Source organism: Aulonocara sp. 'chitande type north' Nkhata Bay, linkage group LG8 (genome assembly GCF_057382095.1).
Source record: "Aulonocara sp. 'chitande type north' Nkhata Bay isolate Kocher_YH1m ecotype deep benthic linkage group LG8, A_spYH_male_GT1.1, whole genome shotgun sequence".
Taxonomy (NCBI): Eukaryota; Metazoa; Chordata; class Actinopteri; order Cichliformes; family Cichlidae; genus Aulonocara; species Aulonocara sp. 'chitande type north' Nkhata Bay.
The window spans coordinates 24461014-24476895 of NC_141351.1; the positions used below are offsets into that span (position 1 = coordinate 24461014).

General features: G+C 40.7%; 1 protein-coding gene across 2 annotated transcripts; it reads left to right on the plus strand.

Annotated features, from left to right (window-relative positions):
* The first annotated feature begins 12977 nt into the window (after positions 1–12977).
* oxld1 (oxidoreductase-like domain containing 1) lies at positions 12978–15882 on the plus strand. 2 transcript variants are annotated; one of them, XM_086304473.1, is made up of 2 exons: positions 12978–13215; positions 14005–15882. In XM_086304473.1, the coding sequence occupies exons 1-2, from the start codon at positions 13165–13167 to the stop codon at positions 14350–14352; spliced, it is 399 nt and encodes a 132-aa protein (XP_086160599.1). In that variant the 5' UTR covers positions 12978–13164; the 3' UTR covers positions 14353–15882. The 2 variants fall into 2 exon arrangements, with proteins under 2 accessions (XP_086160599.1, XP_086160600.1); XM_086304474.1 differs by having other exon boundaries at positions 12979–13215; positions 14008–15882.

Below are 15882 nucleotides of genomic sequence, written 5' to 3' on the forward strand. Positions count from 1 at the left end.
AAAAAAATACTAAAAATAGCCAGTTTTATTTCTAGCAGGAAAGATCATTTGGAGAACATGAACATGATTTGTTCAGACGGAGAGTTTAAATAAAATCTATGCAGTGTTGAGAATTAGATGATGCATCACAGCAGAGCTGAGATCCAGCAATGCTAGAAAGTGGAGCAGGATCTCCCAGAGTTTAGGTGTTGGTGGTGGTGAAAATGAAGATGGAGGTTAGGATGAGGCTTGGGAGGCTGGTGAGTCTGAAAGCCACAAATGAAAAAAGAGCATAGCAGAGACTGACTGGCTTGCAGAAGGCTGGCAAGCCATTGATTTAGACCTTAACACACTGGAAAGCAGGCAAATGAGTGAATACAGATTTTTGTTACTGAACTTACACATAGAAAAAAGAGAAAACCATACTGCTGTAAACACTAAACGAAATAAACGTGATTGTGTGGTGTGTGAGGGAGAGCTGCTGGGTGCACAGATACAGGTTAACGTTTGCAAACGACAGGCAGAGAAAGGAGGAAAGTGAAGAGAAATACATACACAAACCCTACAACCTACAAATGCAAGGGTCGCAAGGTGGAAGAAATATAAAGAAATTAAAAATAAATGAATAATTTTGTTTGCTTTCAGTCCCCACACTGTAGGAGGAATCTGTCTATGGTGCTTGAGGTTATGAAAAACTAACTGTGTAAATTTCTGTTTTCTTTTTCATATTTTTTGTTATTCATCCCTCAGATTTTGTGGAAGGAACTTTTATCGTCCTGTATGCCCCCTGTGGGGATTCATAGGTTAGTATCAGGTGGATCGTGTTAGTCATGAAAACAAAGAAATAAAATTAACTTTCAAAAACTGCTAAAGTAAATGTATTATCATAATTATCATAATTTAGATGATAGATGTTTAAACGATAGTACATAAGAGTATATCATCTAGAGCAGGGGTGGGCAATTCCAGGCCCCGAGGGCCGGTGTCCTGCAGGTTTTAGATCTCACCTTGGGTCAACACACCTGAATCACATGATTAGTTCGTTACCAGGCCTCTGGAGAACTGCAAGAGCTAATTTAGCCATTTAAATCTGCTGTGTTGGTTCAAGGACACATCTAAAACCTGCAGGGACACCGGCCCTCGTGGACTGAGATTGCCCACCCCTGGTCTAAATTATTACTGATCAGTTGGGTAAGTCTCTCATTTATATACAGACTGTGGTCAGAAGTTTCTAGAGATCCAGAGTTTCCCCCAGGCTGGAAATAATACAGTGTTGATATCGAGGTGTTAGTAACAGCAGGCAGCACCTGGACTGTAAAACCTCTTCCCTACATCACTGATCTGAAAAAAGTCAGACTGGATACACTCAAGACCCAAGAATCATGATTTATTAAACCGTATAGTTTTTCATATTTAGTACAATAAAAACAACAGTTCAAAGGCACATTTTACCACATTTTCAATGCTTTTACATAATTAGAGGCTAAATGCTTTATTTGATCCTCTTCCTGCTTCCCACTGACTGTATCCCCACAGATCTCGACTACCTTCCCCCATGCTCATATTTCACTTGTCTTTATTAAACCAGCTCAGGCCACTTGATGCTGTCGGCTGTGATTTATAACCGAGCCAACTGCTGTGGCCTGATAACCTCTAACTGTCCTGAGGCGGTGATGCAAGGCTGCGCTGTGGATCTATTTTAGGCTGAAAGGTCCCGCCTAACACACGTGTGTTTTCACCAGAGGTTATCACATCCATATGATGGAAGGTGTAATAAGAATTCTGTTCAAAATGTCGAAGCTGCTGAACAGATAAGACAGGACAGGAGAACATGTTCTGGAAAGAGTCAAATGATAAAGCGCTGACCTCAACTTGTTATTACTAAAAACAGAACTTACATTTTATGCAAGGTTTGCAGGCTCACAAGAGGACGTGTAGTTCTTCATTTGAATTAAATGAACTTCTTTTTGATAACAAAAGCACTTTCTGTGTCTCACAGAAAAACTGAAAATGAAGGTTGGCATGATGAGTCACCAAAGGGGAAATTTTAAATTTGAATCCAAAAAATGGAATGAGACGAGAGCCCATCAGCTGATTGGGGGCAGTTTGTATTTATAATTGATTTCAGCAGTTTGTAATACTAACACAGTTTTTATTTAAATACACCAGCAGGTTAGAGAGCTTAATTTGGTAGAGAAACCAAACATTCACATAGATACCCTAGTATCAATAAACATATACACTCACAGTCATACCTAAAACCAGTTTAGAAGCACAGATTAACCTAAATGGGAGAAAACCCATGCAGAATCCCATGCAAGGGCGGAACCCTTGGAGACAAAATTTATACAGCTGAAGGTGTCTGTCTGAAGGTGGCGCCTCCTGCATCACACCTGAGCCCCATCTGCTGTCAATTACTGGAGGACTATTTAAGCCAGCGCTGCCTGCTACTCATCGCCAGTTCGTTCAGTCACTTACTGGGGTAACTCGGCCACGCCTGCCCTCGCCCTGTCTTTGTCTGCAGCTCTGCTTCCTGGTGTACAGGTCTCTGCACCATCTCACCTTTGATTCACCGCCTGTTGTTCGCTTCCTCCAGTGCTGGCTTTCTCGTTCCACCTCCGTCATCAGCTCTCATTAAGGAAACCATCACCCAGTTACTTTCCAGTTACTCCTCAGTCTGGCCCTGTTGCAGAGCTCCCGTGGACCCGATCGCAGCCTCTCGGGACGCCTTCCCTATAAGCTGTGCCCGTTCCCACCAGCTCCTGCTTCGCTCTTGTTTATCCTTGTTTTGTTCCCATTCTTTCTGTAAATAAAGTCTTGTACCTAATTCTCAGTGAGTGTATTGAGTCCGCTTTTGGGTCCGGCCCTTGCACAAACCTCGGTTCACGACAGAAGAACAGTTTAACGTTCAAAATACAAAGACAAATGCTGTGTTACGTGTTCAGTCCACATGGACAGTGGTTTGGCACAATGGGAGATTTATTTTGGTAATTGGTTAGCTTTGTTGTTTTACTTCCTGTCCTTGTCTGTTTCCCTCCTTAATCCTTGCCTGCCTGCTCTCATGTTGAATGGATACACTTATATACTATATTTATATCATCCTTCCTTACTCTGTGTATTTCTTCAATGTGTCTGTTTTTTCAATCCCATTTTTGCTCATTTAAACTGTTTGTTATTTTTTGTGGATTTTTGAAAATTGAATCAGTTTTAAAATCATTCTATTTATAGCTCGAGTTTGCATTTTATCGAATTTCCCAGAGGAACCCACCCGAGGGATTAATAAAGTTCTATCTAATCTAATCTAATCATTTTAGTCTCCTTCTTGTTTGGTGGGGAAAAAAAGGACTAGAAGCAGAAATGCAGCTCTTGAATATTAAATCACTGTTGTGGTGCATGCAACATGCAATTCAGACAGAGCATAAATACCACTTAAGGACTGGTTAAGAGCTAGTTCTTAACACCTGTGGAGCATCCAGGGGTGAGACCTGTTTTCAAGGATTACTTAAAGAGTAATGGAATCATTTACCCTCTCAACTCGACATGTTTGGTCTTTCCTTCTTTTATTAAAAAGTGGTGCATAAAACATAACAATATTCGACAATGTGAGAACATCTACGGCAGGAGTGAAACAGACTGTGAGCTACTGGCAGACCAGGTATGTGAGAGACGGAGCAGTCTGTCCAATCAGTCAAACACAAACACAGCTTGTTACTGAGCCTGGAAATAAACTGAGGCAAACAAGAAACGACGCTGCAGCTGAGCCTTTAATATCCATAAATGCCACTTTATGGCATGGATGTGACGTACAGTAATGGACTGTGTACACAGTGTGAAAGGCAGCGTCATGAGGTGAGGCACACTTTCCAAGGGGTGCATTAGCAGATAACCAATTCAAACACCCTAACAAGCATTTACCAAAATTCAGTTTACCAGAGCTGATACTCGCACACAGGCAAAAGTTGCAGTACTAAGCATCTTTGGGATTTGTTTGAGTGAGCGTATTATTAAAAATGACAAGAAACACGTATTTTAAAGGGAACTTATTCCACCTGGAGCAGGCCTGAAACATAAAGGCTTTTTTTACCAACCTTTGTAGACACAAAAGTTAATTAACAACTTCAAATACATAAAACTAAATTTAAAAAAAAAAATTAGACTGCAATAAAAGTTAAAGTTAATACATTTAAAAGGACAGCTTGATCAGAGTCTCCAGAGTCCATTATATGTAATATTAAGATGATGAAAATCAGTTTTAGGTGCAGTCTGATAAATTGCGTCAGCTAAACTGTCACTGGTAATAAAAGCAATGAGGCAATTCTCTGTCAACATTAAATAATGTCTGTAATGATGCAAAACACCAACACTAAGGTCAGCTTCCTTCCAGACATAGTCAATATGTAACATAAAAGTAATTTGACTTTGTCCTTCATTTGTTCCAGGAATGACTGATAGACTCGGCTCGGTGTACTTGGCAGCCAGACCCATACTCTGCCACTTCACAGCTCCAGTCAAAGCACCTCTGTCCCTTCAAAATATCTCCCACCGCTCTGCTGCCTTCCAGCCCCTCTCACTAAACCAAACCGAGCAGGACATCACCTGGTGGCCTCACGTCAGCGTTCAAATACACTGTTATGTTAACACTATAATAAAAAAAGATTAAACCAAGCCTGTCTTTCATGAGCATTTTCACTGCTGTTCCTATCGAGATAGTTGCATCAAGAAAGGCATCTCTACCAGCTGAAACGTGCAGAGCTAATAGCCGTCTCCTTTAGCGACAGTGAACTGTGCTGGTGGCCCAAGTGTTAATATTTAAGGCACCTGGTTGGTCGGTGTTCCTGTGCTTCCCTGACAAACACTAAAAGAATTCAGTTTGCTTTTGCTCAACCATCACTGACCTTCATGTGACCTCAGCAGCAGCGAATGATTTACCAGCTGGCGCACCTGAGGTGAAAACACAGAGTTATACCACAGTCTGGTTGGAAGTTCAGTCCAATCTGTCAGATTCAAAGAATGAGCATCGACACTATTTAAGTTCACCTGGGAAAGAAAACTACAGACTTTTCAAAGAAGCTTTTTTAGCATTTATATTGTGCTACAGTGGTGTATGTTCATATTAAACATGTATAACCCTGGTTACAAATGTTACAATAACACGATAGAAAAATAGAACAATAAAAAACAAAAAATTGGAGGTCATAATGAGTAAAATTCTTTTCTAACTAATTCATAAAAGGCAGGATTCTGGATTTCCCTGATCAGACTGGCACTGAACTGACTGTGTGATGCTCTGGACCAGGACATGATGTCATGTCCTGATGTTAATTTCTTGTTTTACTAATGGATTTTGACTGTGATTTATAGGAAATCTAACTTAAAGGGTCAATGCACCAAAACAGTGATTTCTGATAACATTTGATTGCTCATAATAGAAAAATTAACTCACACCACTAATGTGGCTCTATTGGCTTTCACAGAACACACCAGTCTTATATTCTCTTAAAAGAAATAGATTGTAAAATACCGAAAGCTTTAAAAGGATTATGTATACATTTGTTTTACAGTGGCATAACTGCTACAAATGGTCAAAGTTTAAAATATTGAGGTCAGAGTATGAGCCAAAAGCCAAAATCTAAAGTTGGATACAGGGGATGAATGAAAGGGCTACACAAAGGCCCAGAATAAGATTAATAAGGTTTGGGGTTTTTTTTACTTTTAGCTGCTGCAATTGTCCAAAAAGCATACAGTAAACACACTTTAAAGCACAGCAGTGTAATAAAATTAATGTGACCACGGCAGCTGACTCTTTTTGGAAAAAGCACTTGTTATATTGTAACACACAGTGTGCACAACCCTCTACCACACATATAAACTCCTCTTCCTCATGTATGCACTGCACATGTTCAAAGTTTTCAATAATGAAATTATACGATCACCCGGGTTGATGCAGCTGATGTGCACCTGCTGAAACTGTAGCAGCAAAAACAGCTCATTATGCTTGAGGTTTATCTTCTGACTGCATTTCTGAAAAGCTCTTTTCACCTGGAGGAGCTCCTTCCTCATTTGGGCTTAATTAGACACTTCCTCCGCCGCCTCGCTCTTGTTTACTTTGTTACTGCCTCGTCCTCTGAGGGAAAAACCCCTCATTGTGCTACAAAGTTCAGACAACATAAGTGCAGTGTGGTGTGTGTTTGTGTGGTGTGAGGGGATAAACAATATAAGCAAATGTGATTGTTTCAGCTGATTTACAGATTTCAAAGACAGTTTTTACAATCATATTTTCCATAGATCACCTTTTTTAAGTTACTGCCTAACATAACACACAGACACCTGATAGATGAGGTGTTTCAGGCATGTTCTACTGCAAGGAGTGCCCAGGGTAGATCCACAAGGCACTGGAGAAATGATGTCTCTGCCCTGTTGCCCTCATGGGATGAAGAGCAGCAGGAGGATGGATGGACTTGTCAACGCTAGTTTAAGTCTTTGAAACTCTAATATTTGGGAAAATGTTAAGCTTGCATGTCTTTTCTGATCTGCACAGAAGTAACCTCTAAAATAACTTAGAAACAATAATGTTGCCATGGATACAAGCTACCCAAGAAAAGACACTGGACTGGACTGTGTGCTGCAAACCAAGCCTTGCTTACATTTCAGATAACAGATGACCCTAAACTGCCTGTTACATGTTAGTAGTCATGACTGCAATTTGTACACTTCCATTCTGGATCCTGATTATCAGACATTTTCAGATAGTTTTGTCATAAATGAAAGATAATGTGCAATAAAGATGATGTAATCGGATTAGGTCAACAACCAGTTTGTGCTGTGATGTAGTTTTTTCCATCACCAACAGCAATAATTTACACTGATTTCTTATTCAAAAATACGCTTAAATGCAATTCAACACTTTATTTGTTTTCCTGGTAAACTGACTCGCACACACAAATATTTTTCTGCCACTTCTGGCCATTCACTGTTCACTTCCTTGTGATTTTATGGAAGCAGCGGCTCCACGAGTGAGTGAACAGTGTGGTCTTTGTGCGCTCAGGACAAAGCTGGTGCTGTGAGTCAGCCATCAGGACCTTGAGGAAGGACACCTGAGCACCAAAACACCTCCATGCTACCTGTTAGACTGAGCTCATCGTCGCGGACTCACAAAACAGCGGGAGTTATCAGTGCCACTCTTCCCTGTTTGCCCAGACTGTTAACACACCAGCAGCAAGAAACTGTTTCCTCAGTCATGCAGTGCTGTCCTATTAGAGGTGCATTACCAAATAAACCTATTCTGCACCACCAACCCGTAGGAGAGGAAAATATGCATGCCTCATATCTGAGGTCAGACAGCATGACAGAAATGATAATCAACACTTTGCTGCCAGTCTGAGTTTCAGAATCCAGAATCCAGCAGATGACAAAATCCAGGAGGAACCATAGAAGCAGGAACACAGAACAACCAGAAACATTACAGGCAGTGTTAACTAATGCACTGGCAAAGAAATGGGAAAACTTAAGCTTGTTATTCACACGGAGCTACAAAAGAAAGTGATCGCAGCTGTGGGGAACAACAGAGACGCCGAAGAAAACCAAACACAAGGCACAAAAGACAACTGACAAAATAATACAGGAAGTGAAACGTGATAACTCAACAGGAAAACACAGACAAAAGAACCCAAAACAAAGGAGCTGGCATGGGAGAATGGAAGTGAACCGTAAACAAAAAGAAAAATACATAAAGATAAATATATCAAAAACTATGACCAGGAATGGAGGAAAAGAAAAACATGGAGCTAAAGACAGCGTAATCTAAGAAGATACCAGAAGATAATTACAGAAAGCCAAACTAAAAGTTCATAAACTCAAGACATGTGCTTGTTTTGATCCCTTTACCTTCGTTTTGAGTCTCTTAGTTCTTGTTCTGAGACTCAACTTGTGCTGATTTTATTCTTCTTTGTGGGTTTTTGTGCTTTTTTATGGCTATTTTACGTCTCCTTGCTATCACTTAGAAGTTAGTCTGTGGTTGTTTTATGTCTTATCACATTTCTCGCACTTGCCTGGAAAATATTTCCCACCGCGCGGGTGAATGTGCAACAAGTTGTTAGAAATACTCCCAGACCTTTTGTGCACCGAGGCTTTCACTGGGATTATCTGTGATAAAGCTAATCCTGCAGAAAGCCTGCAGCCACTGCAAAGCTGCGTGTTGTTTGTGTCAAAGCAGTTTCTAAAAAGTCAAAACGATGTCTAAAGTTTGAGGCTTTTATCCTTTAACCCTATTTAATTTCACTGAACACTTGTCAGCTGTTAAATTAAGAAACTCCCAATAAAATAAACCCAAACAAAAAATGTGCACACCAGTTTTACTGCTGGTTTGTTTTTTGGTCCTTTGGGCCCCTAATCCAAAAACTGAACGCATATTTTGCTTCTGTTTGGATATTAAACATCGAATCCCTGCTAATGAAAACGTCCTACACACAGAGAAACTTTGTTGTAGTAAAATAACTCAAGACTCATCTTTGCAGCACCTCAGGGAATTCCCAGGAAGCCCAGAGGAGTGCTGAGACTGCACTTTGGGGCCATGTGAAACTTTTCCTAAATCAAAAATAGGGGTGAGGCTGCTCCTGAGGAAAGAAGCTGGTGGAGCTCTTGGAGAAAACCGACCCCATGGCCTCCACTGCACTCAAATGCCTGGCATACTTGAAAGGTTCTCAAAGCTCCCTGATCATCTTAACCATGACTTTGCATTCCACAAATGAATCAAACTTTTGTTTAAGTTCATGTAAAAGCAACATTTTGTGTAATATTTATTAGTATTTGTTATCATGTGTGTATACTCCTGTGCACAGACTGCATTCAGTCAACACAGTTTAAAAGGCTTTTGTGTTTAGTTTTGTGGCAGCACGTGCAGTGATTAGCAACCTGTGTGTGTCCCCCTGTTTCACCCCTCAGTCCAAAGACATGCACGTTTAAACGGTGATGCTAATACAGCTGTGGGTGTGGATGTGTGGGTGTCTGACTCTGTGCACTGGCCCTGTAATTGACTGGTGACTGGATCTATTTTCAGTTGTTTTCCATGTCTTGGTGATTGTGTCTCTTTGTTTGTTTTGTATCATTAATTTGTAACCTCTATTTTTATATATGTTGTCATTAAGGGATTGTTTTGTTTCTTTGTGGTTACTTTGTGTCACTATGGTGAGTCTGATAGTTTCAGATAGTTTCAATTTCAACAGTTTGAGTGTTTTACTTGTGTTTTTATATCACTGTGGGAACTGTGTCTGTCATTCTTTTGAGATTGTGTTTGTTTGTGGTCATTTGGGGTCTTTTTGTGATTGTTTTACACTTTTTGTCACCTTTTATGCCACTGTGGCCATAGTAACCGTCGCTGTTACTTTTTTGTGTCTTGGTGTTTCATTTGTCTCTTTTTGGTTGTTGTGTATCACTGTGGTAATCACGTGTGTCACTGTCTTTGTGATCGTTTTTGCCTCTTTGCTTATCTTTCTGCATTTCTATATTACAGTAGCAGCTGATCAGATGACCCCGTGTAATGTAAAAGGCATATTTCTATGTGCATTATGATGTGACTGCATTAATTAGTATCTTCTTTTATTTTGGGAAGATCACAAACTGTCGGGCACACTTCCTGATAACAAAACCTTTGTGGGGTGGACTCTTTTTATGAAAACCATAAAACCGTTATGATAAAACTGAACCATTGAGCCTCTCCTCAGGATAAGTCACAGAGGGGACTTCTGCTGAGATAACATGCCCCACCACACACCTGGTATCTCATGCCAGGCTGAGCAGCTGCTGTGTTTCCACACACGTTACCATGGATGTGGACTGCAAACACTGAAGTCTGTGGGGACCTCACTCACACTACACACACACAGAGACATGTCCTCCATGCATCAGGGAACTGATCAAACAGTTAAACCACGACCATGCAGAGAACAACGACATCAGAAGGTTTGTCTTCACGTGTGGAGACGTTTCACCGACCAAATCTGCTTTACTGTGGCTGTAAAGCTCTTTCAGGCCACTGAGCCATAATTCACCTAAATCTGGGTCACTGAAAATACTTTGTGGAGAAAGCATTTGAGCCTTTTAGTACAGTAACAAAAAAAGTCAGTCAGTAAGGCCGATAATCCAAACAAGAGGCAGGCGAAGGGCAGTGTCCATAAACGGGTCACTTCCACGCATGAGAAAATCTAACAGGAACTAAAAATGAGCAACAAACAGGAAAATCTTACAGAAGAATTGTGCTGGAAAACACAAAAACAGTTTAAAAGCTTGATATTTGCAGAGTGCTGCTCAGGTGGAATAAATACTGGAATGACAAATGAGCTAATGCTACAAAGGTGTGACACAAAAGGGCAGAGCACAGCACAAAGGCTGTAAGAGAGCTGAATGAAGTGTTTGACAAACAGAGATTTCAAAATATCGCCCTGGAAAGCAACCGAGGTGCTTAGTCTGTGTAGATTCTCAGTCATCCAGGTCATGGAAGTCTTAAGAGCTTGAGAAAAGAAAGCAACTGGACTTCGTTGAGCTTGTAAAGATGTTTTGCCTCGCATCCACAGTTCAATTCAAAACAAAAGGTGGAGAGTCCCAGGTAGTCCCCTAGTGAGGGTTGTCCCCTTTGAAGGTTGTCCTGAGGGTCACCTTGCCCCAGATGAGCCAATAGGTCACATGATAGGGTGTGGTAAAGTCCCACGGTGGTTTCACCCTTAACCCCCTGTGATGAAAATAACCCATCCCTTTTTTACACCTTGGCTCATATGAGTCATGTGATCAGCAGTAGGTCAGCGACCCCTCAGGACCACCGAGTCCAGGTGTTCTCTTTTTTCAAGCTCTTAAGACAACCGAGACACTTTGCTCCTGTCTTCAAGTAAAAGGATCATTTGACTTTATTCTTAAAGCATTTTGTTAAAAACAAATCAGTGTGGATCATCTCCACTTCATTCAGAATGAAAAATATACAATCAGTCTGAATCAAATACCAGACAAATCACCAACAGCTGTGACATAATGCAAAATGTAAGGATACATTTCAGAGGACTAGAGGTCCCACTACACGGTCCCAAAAAGGGTTTTACATCAAGAAAAATCTCATGTTTATCCATTTAAACATAAATGAAAATCTTTTTATCTACACATGAATCCCCTGGAGAAATTTTGGATACTGCATTGTTTTATGTCTTCCAGTATAGCCTAGCAGTTAACAGACGGCCAGCTACTGAGATCATTTTGTCTGTCTCAGGAGCAACTGAGGCAAAAATTTTTAGACTCCAGTTTCCAGTTACACACTTCTTATTTTTAGGAGTTTCTTCTTAATCAAATTTCTGTTTTTAGCCTGAGGATCTCAACCTCCTGATCCTTGATCTTAAACTCCACTAAAACACAAGGCCAAACGGAGATGTGAAGTTAAATGGAAAATCTCCCCCTCCTTTGTTTGTTTAAATGGGCCCGCTCTTAATCCATAGAAGGAAAGAGATAACTGTGTGTGGGTAAAGTGCACAGTGCATTGAATAGAAGCTGTCTGGCCTGATTGGCCACATGCTTTCTGGTCAGTTGGTTCAGTGTGTTTACCTTTGTATGTAAAAGTGGTGCACGGCAGTAAAAGCCAGTAAAGATGAACCAGTGTTACAGTGACTACTTCTAAACCTAATCTAAATCTAATCTCTTCTTACTGTCAGAAACAGCTGATTTGTTTTTTAAATAAAGGTAAGTATACCTGAAGTACTCATCGCAGAAACAAGCTCCTCTGTGACTGATTATTTTAATATATGTGACATTAATGTGTGTGATTTCACCACTGTAGCTGTTGAAGACAGTAACTTTTACTAGTTTTATTTCAGTGCATGTCCATAATAATGTTCCACCACTAAGGATAAATATATATATTAAAAATAATTATGTTCTGCAGCATTCAGAATTTCACCAAGATAAGAACTTTATTCATCCAAAAAGGAAACGCTATGTGTATCCACTATCCCTCCTCTGCTGATGTCGACCATCTCAGCCTCGCCTCTCTAGCTTTGTTTCCAAACTGCTCAACCTGACCTGTCCCTTTGATGTATCCATGTCTAATCTTATCCATTCTGGTCATCTTCAGCTCTGCTGCCCCCAGCTGTTGTTTGGTCAGTGCCACAAACCGTACACCATAGCAAGCCTCACTACTATCTTGTAAACCTTCACTTTCACTTTTGTTGCTATTGTTCTGTCATAACTCAATCACTCCATCCTGCCTGTACTGTCTTCTTCACCTCTCTTGCACACTGTTCACTCATCCACTTCCACCTGTCTCCTTCTCATTCACACATATGTATTCTGGCTTCTCTTTTCAAAGTATACCTCCACCTCTCCAGGCTCTCTTCCACCTGGTCCCTTCTCTCACTATAGATCACAGTGTCATCTACAAGTATCACAGTCCACGGAAATTCCTGCCTGATGTCATTTCTCAACCTGTCACCAATGCAAACAAGAAGAGACTCATAGCCAATCACTGATGTAATCTCACCCCCACCTTGAACCCATCTGTCATTCCTACCACACATCTTACCACTGTCCCTCTATATGTCCTGCCCCACCCTCACATACTTTTCTGCCACTCTTGAGTTGCTGTACCACGGCTTTCTCTGATTCACCAAAATGCAGTGAAGCTCCTGACCTTCTTTATACTTCTCCATCAACACTCTCAAGGCAAATATGGCATTTCTAGTGCGGTAAGTGATCAAACACTATAACTATAAAATGAATACTGTAGTATTAATAGTAATCATTCCGTCTAGTGAAGACAAATATTATTTTTGACTTTTAATGTGTGTCTTTAATATTTGTCTGGCTTTACTGCCGTTTCTGCTTTGTTTGTATTGTAGAATACTGACACCTGCTGGCCAGATGAGGGAAATATTTTTATGTCCCGCCCAAAAACCTAATCAATGCTTTCAATTGGTTTAAATTTTACAAAGCCCCCATTTAATTGGGTGATATGCTTTATATTGGCCAATCACCGCTGTTGTTTACAACCAGCCTCAAAAGGTCAGAGTTGAAAAATGGGAAGCAATGCAGCTCTAGCTGTCACAGCAGCTAACATGGTGGAAGTTGTAAACTCCAGGAAGGAACAGCTTAATTAAACATTCACTCTAGAAAATGAACCACACAGACGCATAACCGCCCGTCCTGCCCGACTCTGCGATGCTGTGTGCGGGTGTTAAAGCCGTGAGGTCGTCGGCGTCATTACGAAAGGTTGGTGGCTAAGCTAACGGTTCGTTTAACAGCTGATGATGTCCGTTGTGTTTTTAACACTGGAGTAACTTTACACGGTCACTCGTTTGGGTTGGGAAAGCCCCGGTGTCCCTCCCAGGAGAGCTGAAGGACGTTACTTGAGAAAGGGAGCTCTCCTTAGACTGCCGAACCGAGATAAGCGACACAAACTGGAGGGAGGCTGGAGAGAGGAATTCAGAGAGGCTGGAGGGATTTACAGACCAGGATCAAACCTTTGAACCCTGTAAAGAGCAGATAGGAAATGGAGAGCCTTGAGAATTCAGTCTACTATTATTATTATCATCATCCTTATTATTATTATTATTATTATTATTATTATTATTATTGCATTATTATTGAGACCATACTAGGATCAAGAAGTTACAGCCCCGGGAACAAATGTTTGGTCCTGCTTGCATCGTCAGGCTTTTTTCCCTTTCTTCAGTAATTATACTCATATATGAAAGTGTACTTACTGTACATGTACACAGAATAGCTTGATTTTAACTTACTGAATCCACCACCATGCACAGTTTCACTAAAATCTTTACAGTGTCTTATAGAAAATGGACGATGGGGCTTTTATAACCCTATTTCTAATTTAAGTATCTTTACATACACACACCTGAAATATGAAGAGATTATTAATGCTTAATATTTATAGTATTATTATTATTATCATTAGTATTTAAGAGACTAAAATGTAAAGACAGATTGATGTGTGCTCACCATGTTTCACATGATTTTCACTGGTCCTCTCACTGTCCTCAGCAGTTATGGACGAGTCATCTTCACAGCGGGATTGTTCACCACCTCCCTGCAGGACCAGATTCGCCTGCTGCTCCTCCTGTTCTGACGGACTGTTCTGAGCCCGCCGACACAGAGCAAAAGCGTGACTCCATCTCCACTTGGACCCCCGCCCAGGGTCCCCCGCCGCCTCCTACGCACTGCTGCATGAGTGGCTGTCATAACTGCGTGTGGATCGAACACGCAGAGCAGCTGCTGGAGTACTACAACGATGGAAGCGAGCGGGCGCTCGCTGCTATTGAGGAGAACGTCCTCGATGAGAACCTTAAAACTTACCTGAAGATGGAGATCAGACTCTTAAAAAAGACGTGACCGTCGCAGCCAGTGGCATTGACCGCAGTGCTGCCAGAAACCCTTCACAGGCTGAGATTTTACAGCACACAGTGTACCTCCACATTTTCACCCCTCCTTCATCCTGTGGGGCCCACAGTATATGTCTCATTTTAGAAAGCTGGCAGACGTTAACAGATAAGACTTTGGGTCTTTGGTGGTCATTGTTATGTTGCACTTATCTAATATTTGCTTCTAAAAAGCAAGGGGGGAAGAGTCGCCATCTGGCAGGTTGCTGGAAATCATAAATATTCAGGATAAAAATACTCTTTGATTTTTACTGGAATCTGTTCAGACCTGCTTTGGCCTTTATTTCATTTAGACAGTGCAGATCTGTCAGGATGTCAAGAAATCTCAACCATGAAAGAAAAAACACAAACACTTACATTTGCAGAAGCTTATTAGGATTATCAAACTACTTCATTTGAAAATGAAAGCAACTCATTGTAAAAGAGTTGAGTCAGGAAGTCTTTCTCCAAACTTCGAGTGTTTTTAAGTTATCTAAGGTTACAGCTTCCTCTGAGGCTCCACAGTGTGCAGAGAACAGATGCCAGTCGGACCCTTTTAGATCTTGACATGTTTGTTTTTTTCTTAAGGAAGTAGTTCATGAAAGTCACAGTGTGAAATGTTCTTTTTCTGTTAGAACCTTGTTTGTTGGTCCAGTTCAGATGTTACTGATGGGGGCGTTCTGTTGCAAAACTACAGAATCATGAACCTGGACTACAAACAGGTCCTCTTAGATTTCTTTGCTGGTCGTGCAGGCTGACCAAAGACAATCCAGTGAAAATAGCACTTTATTACCAAATATTTGTAATAGGAAATGTTATTCTCTCTGCTGTCTACTCATACTCAGCGCAAGATTTTCTTATGTGGGTCATATGAGTTGTTGGAAGGTATTATTTCTTTTAATAAAGTGTGTCTTCTGTTAAAGGAGGTGATGAAGTATTAAAGCACATTTCCTTAGTATTTGGAGAATTCAGTGAGGTCTGATTATTGAGGTCTCACTCAGATAAAAAGCTGCCACAACTTTAGTTTCCAACAGTTAAAGTTGTGCACAGACTGCAGTCCAGCCAGTGGTCTGCTTATAAAGCATAACATTGCATCATAACACAGTCCAACGATTCTCTACATGAAAGACCATCGTTACTGTGAATAAACATAAAACAAACTAGTCCAGTGAAGAAATAAATAGCTCGAGCTTTCAGGGTCTGGAACTGCAGCTTTTTGAAGGTGTGATGAGTTTTTGTCCCTTTCTAGTGGATGTTTGCAAGTAATAGTTATAATGTGCACAGCATCATGAGCTGACAAGAGGAGCAATGCTTTAAACTTGAGGGATGTCTGAATTGTTGTCACGTGCTGTTTGGCGTTTGATTGGTTTGCATTGTGTCTTTGCAGCATTTGCACATTTGAAGCATCCGAACAACACTTTGCCTCTCTGTATTTGACTTTATTTAAATCATATTAGAAATTAGTTTTAATCCAATGCTTGTTAAATAAATATTTTTTATTTAC